Source organism: Gorilla gorilla, chromosome X (genome assembly GCF_029281585.2).
Source record: "Gorilla gorilla gorilla isolate KB3781 chromosome X, NHGRI_mGorGor1-v2.1_pri, whole genome shotgun sequence".
In the NCBI taxonomy this organism is placed as follows: domain Eukaryota; kingdom Metazoa; phylum Chordata; class Mammalia; order Primates; family Hominidae; genus Gorilla; species Gorilla gorilla.
The window spans coordinates 82,704,737-82,722,335 of record NC_073247.2 but is presented as its reverse complement, the minus strand read 5'-3'; the positions used below and the strand labels follow the sequence as shown (position 1 = coordinate 82,722,335).

The following is a 17,599-nucleotide window of genomic DNA, read 5'->3' as shown; positions in this document are numbered from 1 at the left end:
ATGCTTAGATTTAGCTGGAATCAAATTTTTACTTACATATTCCACCCCTCAAGCCATTTGGTTTGGAGATGGGTGGGACATGCGAGATTGCTGTGAGACTGCAGGGGAGTCTCCTAGTTTCCTAATGATTGGACAAAGGCAGGGCAACAGAAACGTCTTGGAACTAAAAGGCTTTATTTTTATTTTTTATTTTTATTTATTTTATTTTCATTTTTTTTGAAACGGAGTTTTGCTCTTGTTGCCCAGGCTGAAGTGCAATGGTGCCATCTTGGCTCACCGCAACCTCCGCCTCCCAGGTTCAAGAGATTCTCCTGCCTCAGCCTCCCGAGTAGCTGGTTACAGACATGTGTCACCACGCCTGGCTAATTTTGTAATTTTTTAGTAGAGACGGGGTTTCTTCATGTTGGTCAGGCCGGTCTCCAACTCCCGACCTCAGGTGATCCGCCTGCGTCAGCCTCCCAAAGTGCTGGGATTACAGGCGTGAGCCACCGCGCTGGGCCTGTTTATTTATTTATTTTTTGAGACGGAGTTTCGCTCTTGTTGCCCAGGCTGGAGTGCAATGGCGCGATCTCGGCTCACCGCAACCTCTGCCTCCCGGGTTCAAGCGATTCTACTGCCTCAGCCTCCCAAGTAGCTGGTTACAGGCATGCGCCAGCACATCCAGCCAATTTTGTTTTTTTTTTTTTTAGTAGAGACGGGGTTTTGCCATGTCGGTCAGGCCGGTCTCCAACTCCCGACCTCAGGTGATCTACCCGCCTCGGCCTCCCAAAGTGCTGGGATTACAGGCGTGAGCCACCGTGCTCGGCCTATTTATTTATTTATTTATTTATTTATTTATTTATTTATTGAGACGGAGTTTTGCTCTTGCTGCCCAGGCTGGAGTGCAATGTCTCGGCTCACCACAACCTCTGCCTCCCGGGTTCAAGCGATTCTCCCTCCTGCCTCAACCTCCCAAGTAGCTGGGATTATAGGCATGCACCACCACGCCCAGCTAATTTTGTGTTTTTAGTAGAGACGGTGTTTCTCCATGTTTGTCAGGCTGGTCTGGAACACCCGATCTCAGGTGATCCGCCTGCTTTGGCCTCCCAAAGTGTTGGGATTACAGGCGTGAGCCACTGCCCCCGACTTATTTTTTACTTTTAAGAGGCATGATCTCGCTGTCTCCCAGGCTGGAGTGCAGTGGCGGGATCATGGCTTATTGGACCCAAACTCTCAGGCTCAAATGATCCTTCCACCTCAGCCTCCCAAGTAGCTGGAACTACAGGCGTATGCCACCACACCTGGAATTTTTTTTTTTTTTTTTTTTTTTTTTGGTTCAGGTGCAGTCTGGCTTGTTGATCAGGCTGGCCTCGACTAGTCTCCTCAGCTTCTAATATTTCTGCTATTTCTGACCTTTGCCACTCTTGCATAACCAGTGATCAACAATGTCTACTTGCTTTATTTCTTTTTCTGTTCTTTTTTGTGCGTGTGTGAAGTCCTGCTCTCCTTTTGGTAATCCTGGCCATCTGCACTTTTCCCTCAATTCGTTGTCGTATGCTTTCAGAATTACATCATATTTGCTTACTCTCAGTGATTCTCACCCTGAACTCACCAAGTGACTGACTCTCTGAACTGCATCCCCAGGATCTAAGGTCTAGACTGGGTTGCAAGGCTTAGGCTCCGTGACACAGCGTAAAGGCCAAGTGGGAGTGGCTTTAGTGGCCTAGCGTGACACCGCTAGCGTCGCTAGGGGGCGGAGTTTTCTGAACGTCCTCGTGCGCTGTGGACGGAGGTTGTGGAGAGAGCAGGCGGCATTGGTGGCTGCGGCTGAGGTGAGTGGTTTAGTGGGCAGGAAGGGGTAGAATAGGCTTCAAGCACAAGTTAGTTGGGTAGTTTATAACTAGCAAGAATATATTATAGCCATTAGGCCAAAACTTTTTAGAGCGGCCCTAAGGCAGTGACTTTGTACCACAGAACTGCTCGTCGCTCTCAAGGCGAACGAAGATGGGCAAACGTAATGTTTTTGGACGAGGATTGAGGAGTATGGGGAGCGGTGGTGGGCCACTGAAAACCGGAGATAGTAGTTACTGTAGTTTAGATGCTAAAGGACCTAAATTACGTTGAAGCAGGACTGTTGATGACCGTTGGGGGCAATGTAATGTTTTTTGATGAGGATGGAGGAGTATGGGGAGTGGTGGTGGGCCACTGAAAACTGGAGATAGTAGTTATTGTTGTTTAGATGCTGAAGGACCTAAATTACGTTGAAGCAGAACTGTTCATGACCGTTGGGGGCAGGATACTGAAGGTGCTAGCGTTCTCACAGAGCGGGAAAAAGGACCGTGAGTGATTGGATGCTTTGAATGTGCGGTTGGTAGCGGAAGCGGATTTTGAGCCAATTAGGAAGAAGCAGCGAGACCCAGCCAGACCAATAACAGGGTACCACTCAGCTCCATTTCCCCCGTTGCCAGGCAGACTTATGGTAAGAAAAGGTCCCTTTTATGTAACTTGGCAGCCTGGCCCTGCCCCTCACAAAAGCCCTTTCATGGGCTTTTAACTTTACTCAGCCTTTTTTTCTCCCTTTGGATAACAAGTAACGGGAAACATTTCACTGGAAAGAAATTTGTTGAGAAACTAGAGGATAAAACAGGGTATTAAAATATGTTATTATTTCACAGGCTTGAGCCAGAGATTTAAAAATGGACAATGATGATTTTTTTTCCATGGACTTTAAAGGTACGTAGCTCTACGTGGTAGTACAAAATAATGTCAAACTGCTGCTTTAAGATCTAAATATTGCTGGGCGCGGTGGCTCACACCTGTAATCCCAGCACTTTGGGAGGCCGAGGCGGGCGGATCACGAGGTCAGGGGCTCGAGACCAGCCTGACCAACATGGTGAAACCCCGTCTCTACTAAACATACAAAAATTAGTTGGGCGTGGTAATCCCAGCTACTCAGGAGGCTGAGGCAAGAGAATCGCTTGAACCTGGGAGGCAGAGTTTGCAGTGAGCAGAGACTGCGCCACTGCGCTCCAGCCTGGGCGACAGAGTGAGACTCCGTCTCAAAAAAAAAAAAAAAAAATCTAAATATTTTGTTTCTGAGTTTTGTCTTTTTGCAGTGTCCATAGCTCCAGGTTTTCTCATTTATGTACCAGAAACAATGTCTACTTTTAACACATTGGGAACCTTTTTATGAACTAGTGTAGGGAGACAGAATTCACAATTCATAACTTGTTTTTTTTTCAGGATTTTTATGGCATGCAAAATAAAACGTTTAATCTGGAAGATAAATCTATTGCAATAAAAATAAGTTTAAAAAATTACTGCAAGATCTTGGAGTTCCTTTCCATAATCATCCGTGAAAAATAAATTATATCCTGTGTAGTTTTAGATTTAAGTACATTTTATTGTGTCTTAATTCTTTTGAAAATTGGTAATCCATGTTTGCTATTTATGGGAACTCTCAATAAACAAAAGCAATTTGACTGACCAGAACACCAGATTCCTCAACTGTGCTAGATATAGGAGAGTTTGTGGTACTATCTTTGTTTTTGGGGAATAATGAGACCTGTGGTACCTTCACATTCATATAATAATGAAATATGTGGTAAGAAATGTGGCTACAAATCTATGATTTTAAAAAGTTTAGGTCAACATTTTGTTAATACTTGTTTTTTGTTTGCTTGTTTTGTTTGTTTGTTTGTTTGTTTGTTGAGACAGTTTTGCTCTTGTTGCCCAGGCTGGAGTGCAGTGGTGCCATCTTGGCTCACTGCAACCTCTGCCTCCTGAGTTCAAGCGATTCTTCTGCCTCAGCCTCCCAAGTAGCTGGGACTACAGGCCCGCACCACCATGCCTGGCTAATTTTTTGCATTTAGTAGAGACAGGGTTTCACCATGTAGGTCAAGCTGGTCTCGAACTCCTGACCTCAGTTGATACACCTGCCTCGGCCTCCCAAAGTGCTGGGATTACAGGTGTGAGCCACCATGCCAGGCCAATATTTGTTATTTTAAAACAATAACAATAAAGCCCACTACTATCTACTTTAAGTTTTAAATTAGGATAAAATATCTTAAAGGTATAAAGATGGAATAGGGATTATGACTCTTAAGTTGATAATATTTGAGACTTTGTATTTACATAAATATTTGAATCACACAGAAAAGTATAGAAAATAATATAATGAACATCTGTGTATCTACCACTGAGTTTTGTCAAATCTTAAGCTTGCCATATGCTTCAGATATTTCAAAGAACTAAAAGATTACATGTACCATTTTTCTTTTTAAATTTTATATAAATAGTTATTTTATATTTCTTTTTCCTGCAGCTTGTCTTCTTTTTTCCTTTTTTTGCTCAGCATTGGGATATATATATATATATATATATACATATATATGTATATATTTTTTTGAGACAGAGTTTTGCTCTTGTTGCCCAAGCTGGAGTGCAATGGTGTGACCTCGGCTCACTGCAACCTCTGCCTTCCAGGTTCAAGCGATTCTCCTGCCTCAGCCTCTCGAGTAGCTGGGATTACAGGCACGTGCCACCATGCCCGGCTAATTTTTTGTATTTTTAGTAGAAACGGGGTTTCACCATGTTGGCCAGGCTGGTCTCAAACTCCTGACCTCAGGTGATCTGCCTGCCTCAGCCTCCCAAAGTCTTAGGATTACAGGCGTGAGTCACTGTGCCAGGCTGTGTTTTCAATATTTACCCATATGAATACTTTTAGTTCATTTATTTCCACTGCTGATGAGTAGTATTTCATTGAACGTAAATGTACCACAATTTATTCATTCAGTCTCCCTTGTTGGACATAAAAATTGTTTCAAATATTTGCTGTTACAAACAACAATGCTACAACGAACACTGTGTTTCTGAGAGTTTAACAGAAACTTTCAAAAACATCTTTGACTACCACTCATGGCAAGAAAATGTTTTGATCACATCCCAGTACATACATACTGTGTCAAAAGTTTAATAAAACAAAATTTTATCCTTATTACATGCAGTACACTATGATATTTTCTATTCTATTTTTCTCATTAAAAAAATGCTGGATATTCAGCAAAAGATCTGACTGAAAAGAAATGCTGGGTATGACTCACTACCTCAATACATTGATTGATTTTTTTTTTTCTTTTGAGACAGAGTCTCACTCTGTCGTCCAGGCTGGAGTGTAGTGGCACGATCTCGGCTCACTGCAACTTCCACGCCTCCTGGGTTCAAGCAATTCTTCCGACTCAGCCTCCCGCGTAGCTGGGGCTACAGGTGCATGCCGCCACGCCTGTCTAATTTTTTGTAGTTTAGTAGAGATGGGGTTTCGCTGTGTTGCCCAGGCTGGTCTGGAACTCCTGAGCTCAGGCAATCTGCCCGCCTCGGCCTCCCAAAGTGCTAGGATTACAGGTGAGAGCCACCGCTCCTGGCCTTGAGCCACTGTACCCGGCCTTGATTTATTTCTTGAGCTACTGGTAGGTGAGGCTCTAGGGCAGTGCTGTCCAACTGACATATGGTGCAAAAACATAAAATTTTATATTTTCTAGTAGTCATATTAAAAATATTTAAACAGATGAAAATAATTTTAATGATCTAATTTTTTAACTCAGTGTATCAAAAATGTTATTATAACATAATCAATATACAAATTATTAATAAGTTATTTTACATTCTACATTTTTTGGTACAAAGTCTTTGAAGTTTGGCGTGTATTTTATACTTAAAGCACATCTCATTTTGGATCAGCCACATTTCAAGTGCTCAATAGTCACATATGGCTAGTGGCTACCATATTGGACAGTGCAGTTCTAGAGTTTACATTTGGGAGTGTAACTGCTGAGTCAAAAGCTATGAGCATCTTTAACTTTATAGATATTGCCAAATTGCTGTCCAAAATGGTCTTAATTCAAACTCCCTTTTCCCCATATCCTTACTAATATTTGATATTGTCAGACGTTTAAAATTTTACAATTTTGAAGACTGTTGTCATTTTTATTTACCATTTTATTTTGGAATAATTTTAGATTTACAGAAAAGTTGCAGAGATAGTGCAGAGAGTTCCCATATACTCTTCAGGCAGTTTCATTTTCCCAAATGTTATCATCTTACATGGGTGTTGTTTTGACTTATATTTTCCTGATAACTAGTGAAGTTGGTGTACTTTCATAGATTTACTGGCTGTTTGAGTTTTCTCTTATGCACACATAAACTTTTCAGTCAAGTTTTATAAAAATGGAGCATAAAAGCCTATCCAATGGCTTTTAGCAATGGCTATAGTTCATTCCTTCTTAAGGAGAATTGACATAACACCAGTCTTTTTTGTATCACCAATCTCAATAAATTTTCAAGACCAAGGCCAGGCCTGGTGGCTCACGCCTGTAATTGCAGCACTTTGGGAGGCTGAGGCGGGAGGAATACTTGAGCCCATGAGTTTGAGACCAGCCTGGGCAACAGAGACCCTGTCTTCACCAAAAAAAAAAAAAAAAAAGCTGGATGTGGTGTTGCATGCCTGTAGTAGTCTCAGGAGCCAGAGGTGGGAGGATCGCTTGAGCCTAGGAGGTGGAGGCTGCAGTGAGCCTTGATTGCTCCATTATACTCCAGCCTGGGTGACACAGTGAGATCCTGTCTTAAAAAAAAATTCAAGACCAAGAAGGAATAGAAATTTGTCTAGATAATTACACCCACTGGGGCTAAATAAATGTAACTCCTTTTCTGCATGTCATCTTCAACTATTTGAAGATAACTTATCTTGTACCCCGGAAAGTGTCTTCAGATTGAGCATTCTCAGTTTGTTCAAACATTCCTGATATTACCTGGTTTCTAGTCCCCTTATCATTTTGTGTGCTATCCTTTAAACATGCTCTATTCTTTTCGTGTTATTTCTTAAAGTGTGGTACCCAGAATAGAACACAATTCTCTATGTTTGATATGATCAGCATAAAATACAGTCATGTGCTGCATAATGACATTTCAGTCAATAAAGGACAGCATATACAACAGTGGTCCCAGAAGATTTTAATGGAGCTGAAAAGTTCCTATCACCTAGTGATGTCAGAGCTGTTATAAAGTTGTAGAGCAATGCTTTATTCATGTGTTTGTGGTGATGCTGGTGTAAACAAATCTACTGTGCTGCAGTTGTTTAAAACTATAGCACGTACATTTATGTACAGTACATAGTACTTGATGGTGATAATAAATGACTATGCTACTGGTTTATGTATTCACTATACCATACTATGCTATCTTATACTATTTTTTATCATCATCTTAGAGTGTACTCCTTCTATTTATAAAAAATAAAGTTAACTGTAAAATGGCCTCAGGCAGTTCCTTCAGGAGGTATAGAAGGCACTATTATCGCAGTAGGTGACAGGTCCATGCATTTTATTGCCCCTGAAGAACTTCCAGTGGGACAAAATGTGGAGGTGGAAGACAGTGATAGTGATGATCCTGAGCCTGTGTAGGCCTAGGCTAATAATGTATGTGTTTGTGTCTTAGTTTTTAACAAAAAGTTTAAAAAGTAAAATTAATAATGTTAACAGAAAAAAGCTTATAGAATAGGGATGTAAAGAAAGAAAATATTTTTGTACAGCTGTATAATGTTTGTGCTTTAAGCTAAGTGTTACTACAAAAGCATTAAAACGTTAAAAATAATTAAAAAGTTTGTACTTTGGGAGGTTGAGGCAGGCAGATCACTTGAGCTCAGGAGTTCGAGACTGGCCTGGGTATCATGGTGAAACCCTGTCTCTACCAAAAATACAAAAAATTATCATGGCGTGGTGGCACATGCCTGTGGTTCCAGCTACTCTGTGGTCCCAGCTACTCCATAGGTTGAGGTGGGAGGATTGCTTGAGCCTGGGAGGCAGGGGTTGCAGTGAGCCAAGATCGCACCACTGCATTCCAGCCCCAGTGACAGAGTGAGACCCCATCTCAAACAAACAAACAAACAAAGCTTATAAAGTAAAAAAGTTACAGTAAGCTAAGATAAATTTATTATTGGAGAAAGAAACATATTCTTTTATAAACTGAGTGTAGCCTAAGTGTGCAGAGTTTATAAAGTCTACAGTAGTATATACAGTAATGTCCTAGGCCTTCACATATATTCACCACTCACTCACTGACTCACCCAGAGCAACTTCCAGGTCTGCAAGCTCCACTCATGGTAAGTGCCCTATACAGGTGTACCTTTTTTTATCTTATAAAAATTTATTATTATGTTATTTGAGGTAGGGTCTCACTCTCTCACCCAGGCTGGTGTGCAGTGGTATGATCATGGCTCACCACAGCTTCTACCTCCTGGGCCCAAGTAATCCTCCCACCTTAACATCTTGAGTAGCCGGGAATCACAGGCATGCACCACCATGCCCAGATAATTTTTAATTTTTCTGTGGAGACGGGATCTCCCTGTGTTGCCCAGGTTGGTTTCGAACTCCTGGGCTCAAGCAATCCTCCTTCCTCGGTGTCCCGAAGTGCTAGGATTACAGCTGTGAGCCACCGTACCCAGTCATTTTTAATCTTTTATATCATATTTTTACTTACCTTTTCTAGGTTTAGATATGTTTAGATACACAAATACTTATCATTGTGTTACAGTTGCCTGCAGTATTCAGTACAGTAACATGAGTTATAGGTTTGTAGCCTAGAAGCAATAGGCTATACCATACAGCCTAGATGTGTAGTAGGCTATACCATCTTGTGTAAGTACACTCTATGACGGGGTCCTCAACCCCTGGGCCACGGACCTGTCTCTGGCCTGTTAGGAACCTGGCTGCACAGCAGGAGGTGAGCCCCGGGCCAGCAAGCATTACCGCCTGTGCTCCGCCTCCTGTCAGATCAGTGGCCAGTGGCATTAGATTCTCACAGGAGCCCGAACTGCCCACACGAGGGATCTAGGTTGCATGCTCCTTATGAAAATCTAACTAATGCCTGATGATCTGAGGTAGAACAGTTTCATCCCGAAACCATCCCCCCACCATCCGTGGAAAAATTGTCTTCTACAAAACTGGTCCCTGGTGCCAAGAAGGTTGGGGACCACTGCTCTATGATGTTGGGACAATGACAAAAATCACCAAATTACACATTTCTGGAATGTATCCCTGTCCTTAAGTGATGCACGCCTGTAATCTTTCTCTTTAGATTTAGGACTGATCATTTTTCTCTTTAGATAATAATATAGCTAAGACTGAATTTGCTTTTTCTTTCTTTCATACCACGCTAGTTATTCATTTTGAACTTTTTGCCCCCCAAACCCCTCAATCTTTTTAAAGTATTTATTTATTTATTTAGACAAGGTCTCACTCTATTGCCAGGCTGTAGTGCAGTGGCGCTATCCTCCTAGGTTCAAGCGATCCTCCCGCCTCAGTTTCCTGAGGGAATATAGGCATGCGCCACCATTTCTGACTAATTTTTGTATTTTTGGTAGAGACAGGGTTTCACCATTTTTCCCAGGCTGGTCTCCTGAGCTCCTGAGCTCAAGCGATCTGCCTGCCTACTGGCCTTTTTTCTAGATTTTTCTTTCTTTCTTTTTTTGAGGCAGAGTCTCACTCCATTGCCCAGGCTGGAGTGCAGTGGCATAATCTCAGCTCACTGCAACCTCCACCTCCCAGGCGCAAGCAATTCTTGTGCTTCAGCCTCCTGAGTAGCTATGACTGCAGGCATGCCAGGCTAATTTCTGTATTTTTAGTAGAGACAGGGTTTTGCTGTGATGGCCAGGCTGCTCTCGAACTCCTGGCCTCAAGTGATCCACCCACCTCAGCCTCCCAAACTGCTGGGATTATAGGCATGAGTCACCACTACTGGCCTTCACTGATCTTTTATATATATTTTTTTATTTTAATTTCATTTATTTCTATTCTGATCTTTATTATTTCTTTTCTTCAACTAACTTTGGGTTTGGTTTGCTTTTGCTTTTCTAGTTGTTTAAGATGCATCATTAGGTTGTTTGGAGTTTTTCCTCTTTTTTGATGTAGGCACTCATAGTGATAAACTTCACTCTGTATCCCATACGTTTTGGTATGCTGTGTTTCCATTATCATTTGTTTCAAGAAAATTTTCAATTTTCTTCTTCTTCTTCTTCTTCTTTTTTTTGAGATAGAGTCTCCCTCTGTCGCCCAGGCTGGAGTGCAGTGGCACGATCTCTGCTCACTGCAACCCTGCAACCTCCGCCTCCCGGGTTCAAGCAATTCTCCTGCCTCAGCCTCCCAAGTAGCTGGGATTACAGGCACCCACCATCACACTTGGCTAATTTTTGTATTTTTATTTTAACTAATTAATTAATTATTTTTTTGTTTGTTTTGAGACAGAGCCTCACTCTGTTGCCCAGGCTGGAGTGCAGTTGCACCATCTCGGCTCATTGCAGCCTCTGCCTCCCAAGTTCAAGCGATTCTCCTGCCTCAGCCTCCCAAATAGCTGGGATTACAGGCGTGTGCCACCACTCCTGGCTATTTTTAAAAAAATATTTTTAGTAGAGACCGGGTTTCACCATGTTGGCCAGGCTGTTCTGGCCAACATGGTGAAACTCCTGACCTCAGGTGAGCCGCCTGCCTCAGCCTCCCAAAATGCTGAGATTACAGGCATGAGCCACCACACCTGGTCCTTTTTTTTTTTTTTTTTTTTTTTTTTAATACAGGACCTCTCTTTGTCACCCAGGCTGGAGTGCAGTGGCATGAACATATAGTTATGCACCACCACGCCTGGCTAATATTTGTATGTTTTGTAAAGACTGGGTTTTACCATGTTGCCCAGGCTGGTCTTGAACTCCTGAGCTGAAGTGATCCGCCTGCCTCGGCCTCCAGATTTCAGGAGGTGCTGGGATTACAGGTGTGAGCCACGGTACCCAGCCTCTATATTTTCTTTTTCTATTATATTTATGATGATTGTTAGGGAGGTAGACATTAGCTAATTTGTTTCATCAAGTCTTCAGAATATAGTTCCAATGTATACTCAATACCAGCCCTGTCCAGTAGAAATATAATGTGAGTTAGAAATGTAACTTAAAATTTTCTAGTAATCACATTTAAAAAGTAAAAATAAACAGGTGAAATTAATTTTTAATATAATAATAATTTTAATGCTATAGCCCAGCATATTCATACATTTTTGTTCCAGCATATAATCAGTATACAAAATTGCTGAGATATTTTACATTCTTATTTTAAACTAAGTCTTCGAAACCCATGTGTATTTTACAATTAAAGCACATCCCAATTTGAACTAGCCACATTTTAAGTGCTCAGTAGCCATGTATTGCTACCATATTAGAGAGTGCAGATCTAGACTAAAAAGTTTAGTAGTAAAACTCAGTCAAGATAATTGGCTTTCATTGAATCTCAAAGGACTTTATTTGTAATCTTCCCTGAACTATCTTTTCCTTTAAATACAACAATGGGATCCTCAGATTAAGAATGATAGCGTTATTAGGAAATATCCCAAGACAGGGCCACATAGTTTAGAATCATGAGCATACTTATTATACAGCCTGTACAGAAATCTTACAGATAATCAGTGAGATAATCACTGATGCCACCTGGTATGCACCTATTAGGGGGAATAGTACAGTTTATGGCCGGGTGCCGTGGCTCACGCCTGTAATCCCAGCACTTTGGGAGGCCGAGGCTGGTGGATCATGAGGTCAGGAGATCGAGACCATCCTGGCTAACAGTGTGAAACCCCGTCTCTACTAAAAATACAAAAAATTAGCTGAGTGTGCTGGCGGGCGCCTGTAGTCCCAGCTACTCGGGAGGCTGAGGCAGGAGAATGGCGTGAACCCGGGAGGCGGAGCTTGCAGTGAGCTGAGATTGCGCCACTGCACTCCAGCCTGGCCGACAGAGTGAGACTCCATCTCAAAAAAAAAAAAAAATACAGTTTATAAAATAAAGACATTGAGTGACCCACAGAATTGAACTTTCTTAGTATGCCATACAGTGTCTTCCAAGTTCTGGCCCCTATATACCTTTCTAATGGTGTTTTCTCCAGCCATACATAACTGCTTATGCTTGTTTGAATTCATTGTGCTTTTTCACACCTCTGTGCTTTGCCCTCTGGCGTGTTCCTTTCCCTCAGTATCTGCCTGGAAATCTCTAACTCATCCTTCAGCCCCACCTCAAGTAACACTTCAGTGAAGCTTATCCTGCTATTCCTATATTCCATCCCTCAAATGGGCATTTATGCAATCCTTTTACATTCCTGTAGCGTCTTCCACTCACAGCACTTATTACATTATAATTTTTAAATTTTTATTTATTTTTAATTTTTTCCCTTCATCCTACTTTGATCTCATGACTGATTACTACTATAATTTTTAGAATTTAATTACCTTTGGTAGTGCAATCCTCATGATGGCATAGACTGCTTCACTCATCTTTATATTCCTAGCAAGACACCAGGCATTCAAGAAATGTTTGTTGAACTAAATTTTACAAGGAGACATGTAGACATCAGCCAAAGCGGAAAGGGTGCAGTTTCCTTGGATTCTGTTCAGGGCTGAGTTGCTAATAGCTTTGATCTTGGCCAAGTTAGTTAACTTCTCCATGCTTTATTTTAATCAATTAGAAAATTAGAGTGTATTACTGGAATTTTAAGGTGATTTAGAACTTTAAAAAGTTGGTTCATTGATGCATGTATGAGACTCTGTCTTGTTCATGTCATATCTTTGGTGCTTAACAAAGTACTTGGTTATCATTAAAGTTTTATTGAATGATTGAATAAAATGACTCTTGTCTCCTTTCTTTCTTTCTTTCTTTTTCTTTCTTTGTCTTCCTTCCTTCCTTCCTTCCTTCCTTCCTTCCTTCCTTCCTTCCTTCCTTCTTTCTTTCTTTCCTTAGAGGGAGTCTCTCTCTGTCGTCCAGGCTGGAGTGCAGTGGCATGATCTCGGCTCATTGCAACCTCTGCCTCCTGTGTTCAAGCGATTCTTCTGCCTCAGCCTCCCAAGTAGCTGGGACTACAGGTGCACGCCACTACGCCCAGCTAATTTTTGTATTTTTAGTAGAGACGGGGTTTCACCATATTGGCCAGGCTGCTTTCGAACTCCTGACCTCGTGATCTGCCTGCCTCGACCTCCCAAAGTGTTGGGATTACAGGCATGAGCCACTGTGCCAAGCCAACTCTTGTCTGTTTCATTCATATTGCCCACAAGGATAGTAACACTATCACCAAGAGTTACTCTCTCTGTGTATATATATAACACATATATAACATGTGTTATATATAACACATATATAACACATATATAACATGTGTTATATATAACACATATATAACATGTGTTATATATAACACATATATAACATGTGTTATATATAACACATATATAACATGTGTTATATATAACACATATATGTGATATATAACACATATGTGTTATATATACAACACATATGTTATATATGTTATATATAACATATGTCATGTGTGTTATATGTTATATATAACATATATGTCATGTGTTATATATGTTATATATAACATATATGTTATATGTGTTATATATGTTATATATAACATATGTGTTATATGTGTTCTATATGTGATATATGTGATATATGTTATATATCACATATATGTTATATATAACATATATGTTATATATGTTATATATGTGATGTTATATATATAACATATATGTTATATATGTGATGTTATATATATAACATATATGTTATATATGTTATATATGTGATGTTATATATAACATATATATGTTATATATGTTATATATGTGATGTTATATATAACATATATATGTTATATATGTTATATATGTGATGTTATATATAACATATATATGTTATATATGTTATATATGTGATGTTATATATAACATATATATGTTATATATGTGATGTTATATATATAACATATATGTTATGTGATGTTATATATGTGATGTTATATATATAACATATATGTTATATATGTGATATATGTGATATATCACATATATGTTATATATGTGATATATGTGATATATCACATATATAATATATGTGATATATGTGATATATCACATATATATGTGATATATGTGATATATCACATATATATGTGATATATGTGATATATGTTATATATGATATATATCATATATATGTTATATATGATATATGTTATATATATCAGATATATGTTATATATGTTATATATATCAGATATATGTTATATATATCAGATATATGTTATATATGTTATATATATCAGATATATGTTATATATGTTATGTATATGATATATATGTTATATATGTTATATATATCATATATATGTTATATATATTATATATGTCATATATATGTTATATATGTTATATGTATATAACAGTCACGACACTGCACTCTAGCCTGGGCAACAGAGTAAGACTCCGTCTCAAAAATAGATATATATGTTATCCTGCTTCTTGGGTTCAAGCGATCCTCTTGCCTCAGCCTCCTGAGTAGCTGGGACTACAGGTGCATGCCACCACATCTGGCTATTATTTTTTGTATTTTTAGTAGAGATGGCATTTCACCACGTTGGACAGGCTGGTCTTGAACTCCTGACCTCAAGTGATCGCCTGCCTCGGCCTCCCAAAGTGCTGGGATTATAGGCGTGAGCCACTGCACTTGGCCTATGTATATATATTTTTAATTGTTAGCTAATCATTAGTGGATACATAGTAGGCGTATATATTTATGGGGTATATGGGATATTTTGATACAAACATACAATGTGTAATAATTATACCAGGGTAAATGAGGTATCCATCACCTCAAACATTTATCCTTTGTATTACAAACAATCTGATTATACTCTGTTAGTTATTTTCAAGTGTACAATTAAATTGTTATTGCCTATAGTCATCCTGTTTTGCTATCAAATACTAGAATCTTATTCATTCTATTTTTTTTGTACCCATTAGCCATTTTCCCTTCCTCTCCTACCCGTCCCCCTAACAACCTCTCCCAGCCTCATTCTGCGCTCTATCTCCATGAGTTCAATTGTTTTAATTTTTAGCTCTCACAAATAAGTGAGAATATGCACAATTTGTTGTTCTGTGCCTGGCTTATTTCACTTAACATAATGACCTCTAGTTCCATTCATGTTGCTGCAAATGACAGGATCTCATTCTTTTTTTATGGCTGAAGAGTACTCCATTGTGTATACATATGTAGCACATTTTCTCTTTTTTTTTTCCTTTTTTTTAATTTGAGATGGAGTCTCTCTGTGTCGCCCAGGCTGGAGACACTGCAACCTCTGCCTCCTGGGTTCAAGTGATTCTCCTGTCTCAGCCTCCTGAGTAACTGGGATTACACGCATGCGCCATCACTCCTGGCTAATTTTTTGTATTTTTAGTAGAGATGGGATTTCACCATGTTGGCCAGGCTGGTCTTGAATCCCTGACCTCAAGTGATCCACCGGCCTAGGCCTCCCAAAGTGCTGGGATTACAGGCATGAGCCACCACACCTGGCCCATTGTCTTTTTTTTTTCTTTTTAATTTTCATGGGCACATAGTAGGCTTATGTATTTATGGGGTACATGAGATGTCTTGATACAGGGATGCAATGTGAAATAAGCACGTTATGGAGAATGGGGTATCCATTCCCTCAAGCATTTACCCTTTGAGTTATAAACAATCCAATTACACTCTTTTAAGTTATTTTATTTTTTGAAACATGGCCTGGCTCCATTTCCCAGGCTGAAGTGCAGTGGTGTGATCTTAGCTCACTGTAGCCTCCACCTCCCAGGGTCAAGCGATCCTCCCACCTAATCCTCCCACGTAGCTGGGACTACAAGCGTTTGCCACCATGCACAGCTAATTTTTGTATTTTTTGTAGAGACAGGGTTTCTCTATGTTTTCCAGGATGTTCTTGAATTCCTGAGCTCAAGCAGTCCACTTGCATCGGCCTCCCAAAGTGCTGGGATTACACGCCTGGCCTTAAGTTATTTAAAAATGTACAATTAAGTTATTATTGACTATAGTCACCCTATTATGGTATCAAATAGTAGGTCTTATTCATTTTTTATATATTTTTTGTACCCATTAACCATTCCCACTTTTCCCCCAGCTCCCACTACCCTTCTCAGCCTCTGGTAACCATCCTTCTACTCTCTATGTCCATGAGTTCAATTGTTTTGATTTTTAGATCCCACAATTAAGTGAGACCATGCAATGTTTGTCTTTCTGTGCTTGGCTTATTTCATTTAACATAATGATCTCCAGTTCCATCCATGTTGTTGCAAGTGACTGGATCTTATTCTTTTTTTTTTTTTTTTGAGACAGAGTCTTGCTCAGTCGCCCAGGCTGGAGTGCAGTGGTGCGATCTCCGCTCACTGCAAGTTCTGCCTCCCGGTTTCACACCATTCTCCTGCCTCAGCCTCCCGAGTAGCTGGGACTACAGGTGCCCACCACCACGCCTGGCTAATTTTTTTGTATTTTTAGTAGAGATGGGGTTTCACCGTGATAGCCAGGATGGTCTCGGTCTCCTGACCTCGTGATCCACTCGCCTCGGCCTGCCAAAGTGCTGGGATTACAGGCGTGAGCCACCGCGCCCGGCCTGGATCTTATTCTTTATTATGGCCAAATAGTAGTACTCCATTGTGTATAGGTACCACATTTTCTTTTCTTTTTTCTTTTCTTTTCTTTTCCCTTTCTTCCTTCCTTCCTTCTTTCCTTTCTTTTTCTCTTTCTGTCTCTCCCTCTCTCTCCCTCTTTCTTTTCTTTTCTTTTCTTTTTTTTTTTTGAGGAGTCATCTTGCTCTGTCACCAGGCTGGAGTGCAGTGGCGTGATCTCAGCTCACTGCAACCTCTGCCTCCCGGGTTCAGGTGATTCCCCTGCCTCAGCTTCCCGAGTAGCTGGGACTACAGGCGCACGCCACCATGCCCAGCTAATTTTTCTGTATTTTAGTAGAGATGGGGTTTCACCATGTTGGCCAGGTTGGTCTCCATCTCCTGACCTCATGATCCGCCCGCCTTGGCCTCCCAAAGTGCTGGGATTACAGGTGTGAACTACTGCGCCCGGCCCAATTTTTAGATTTTGGAAGACCCTCTAAACTGTTCTCCATAGTCGTTGTACTAATTTACATTTCCACCAACAGTGTATGAGGGTTCCTTTTTCTCCACATCCTCACCAGCATTTGTTATTGCCTGTCTTTTGGATATAAGCCATTTTAACTGGGGTAAGATGATACCTCATTGTAATTTTGATTTGCATTTCTCTGATGATCAATGATGTTGAGCAGCTTTTCATATGCCTGTTTGCCATTTGTGTGTCTTCTTTTGCGAAATGTCTATTCAAATCTTTTGCCCATTTATTGATCAGATTATTAGACCTTTTTTCCATAGAGTTGTTTAAGCTCCTTATATCTTCTGGTTATTAACCCCTTGTCAGATGGGTGGTTTGCAGATATTTTCTCCCATTCTGTGGGTTGTCTCTTCGCTCTGTTGATTATTTCCTTTGCTTTGCAGAAGCTTTTTAACTTGATGTCGTCCCATTAGTCCATTTTTGTTTTGGTTGCCTATGCTTGTGGGGTTTCACTCAAGAAATTTCTGCCCAGACCCATGTCCTGGAGATTTTCCCCAATGTTTTCTTGTAGTAGTTTAACAGTTTAAAGTCTTAGATTTAAGTCTTTAATACATTTTGATTGGATCTTTGTATAT

The 17,599-nt window shown here is 40.2% G+C and overlaps 1 protein-coding gene across 2 annotated transcripts in view; it reads left to right on the top strand.

The window, feature by feature from the left end:
• Positions 1 to 1,734: 1,734 nt before the first annotated feature.
• The window catches only part of TEX11 (testis expressed 11), a 383,978-nt gene continuing 368,113 nt past the window's right edge, over positions 1,735 to 17,599 (top strand). For both annotated transcript variants that reach the window (XM_055376139.2, XM_004064340.5), the window contains exons 1-2: positions 1,735 to 1,811; positions 2,655 to 2,712. In XM_055376139.2, coding sequence (XP_055232114.1) covers positions 2,676 to 2,712 — 37 coding nt within the window. In that variant the 5' untranslated portion in view covers positions 1,735 to 1,811; positions 2,655 to 2,675. The remainder of the gene's footprint in view (positions 1,812 to 2,654; positions 2,713 to 17,599) is intronic.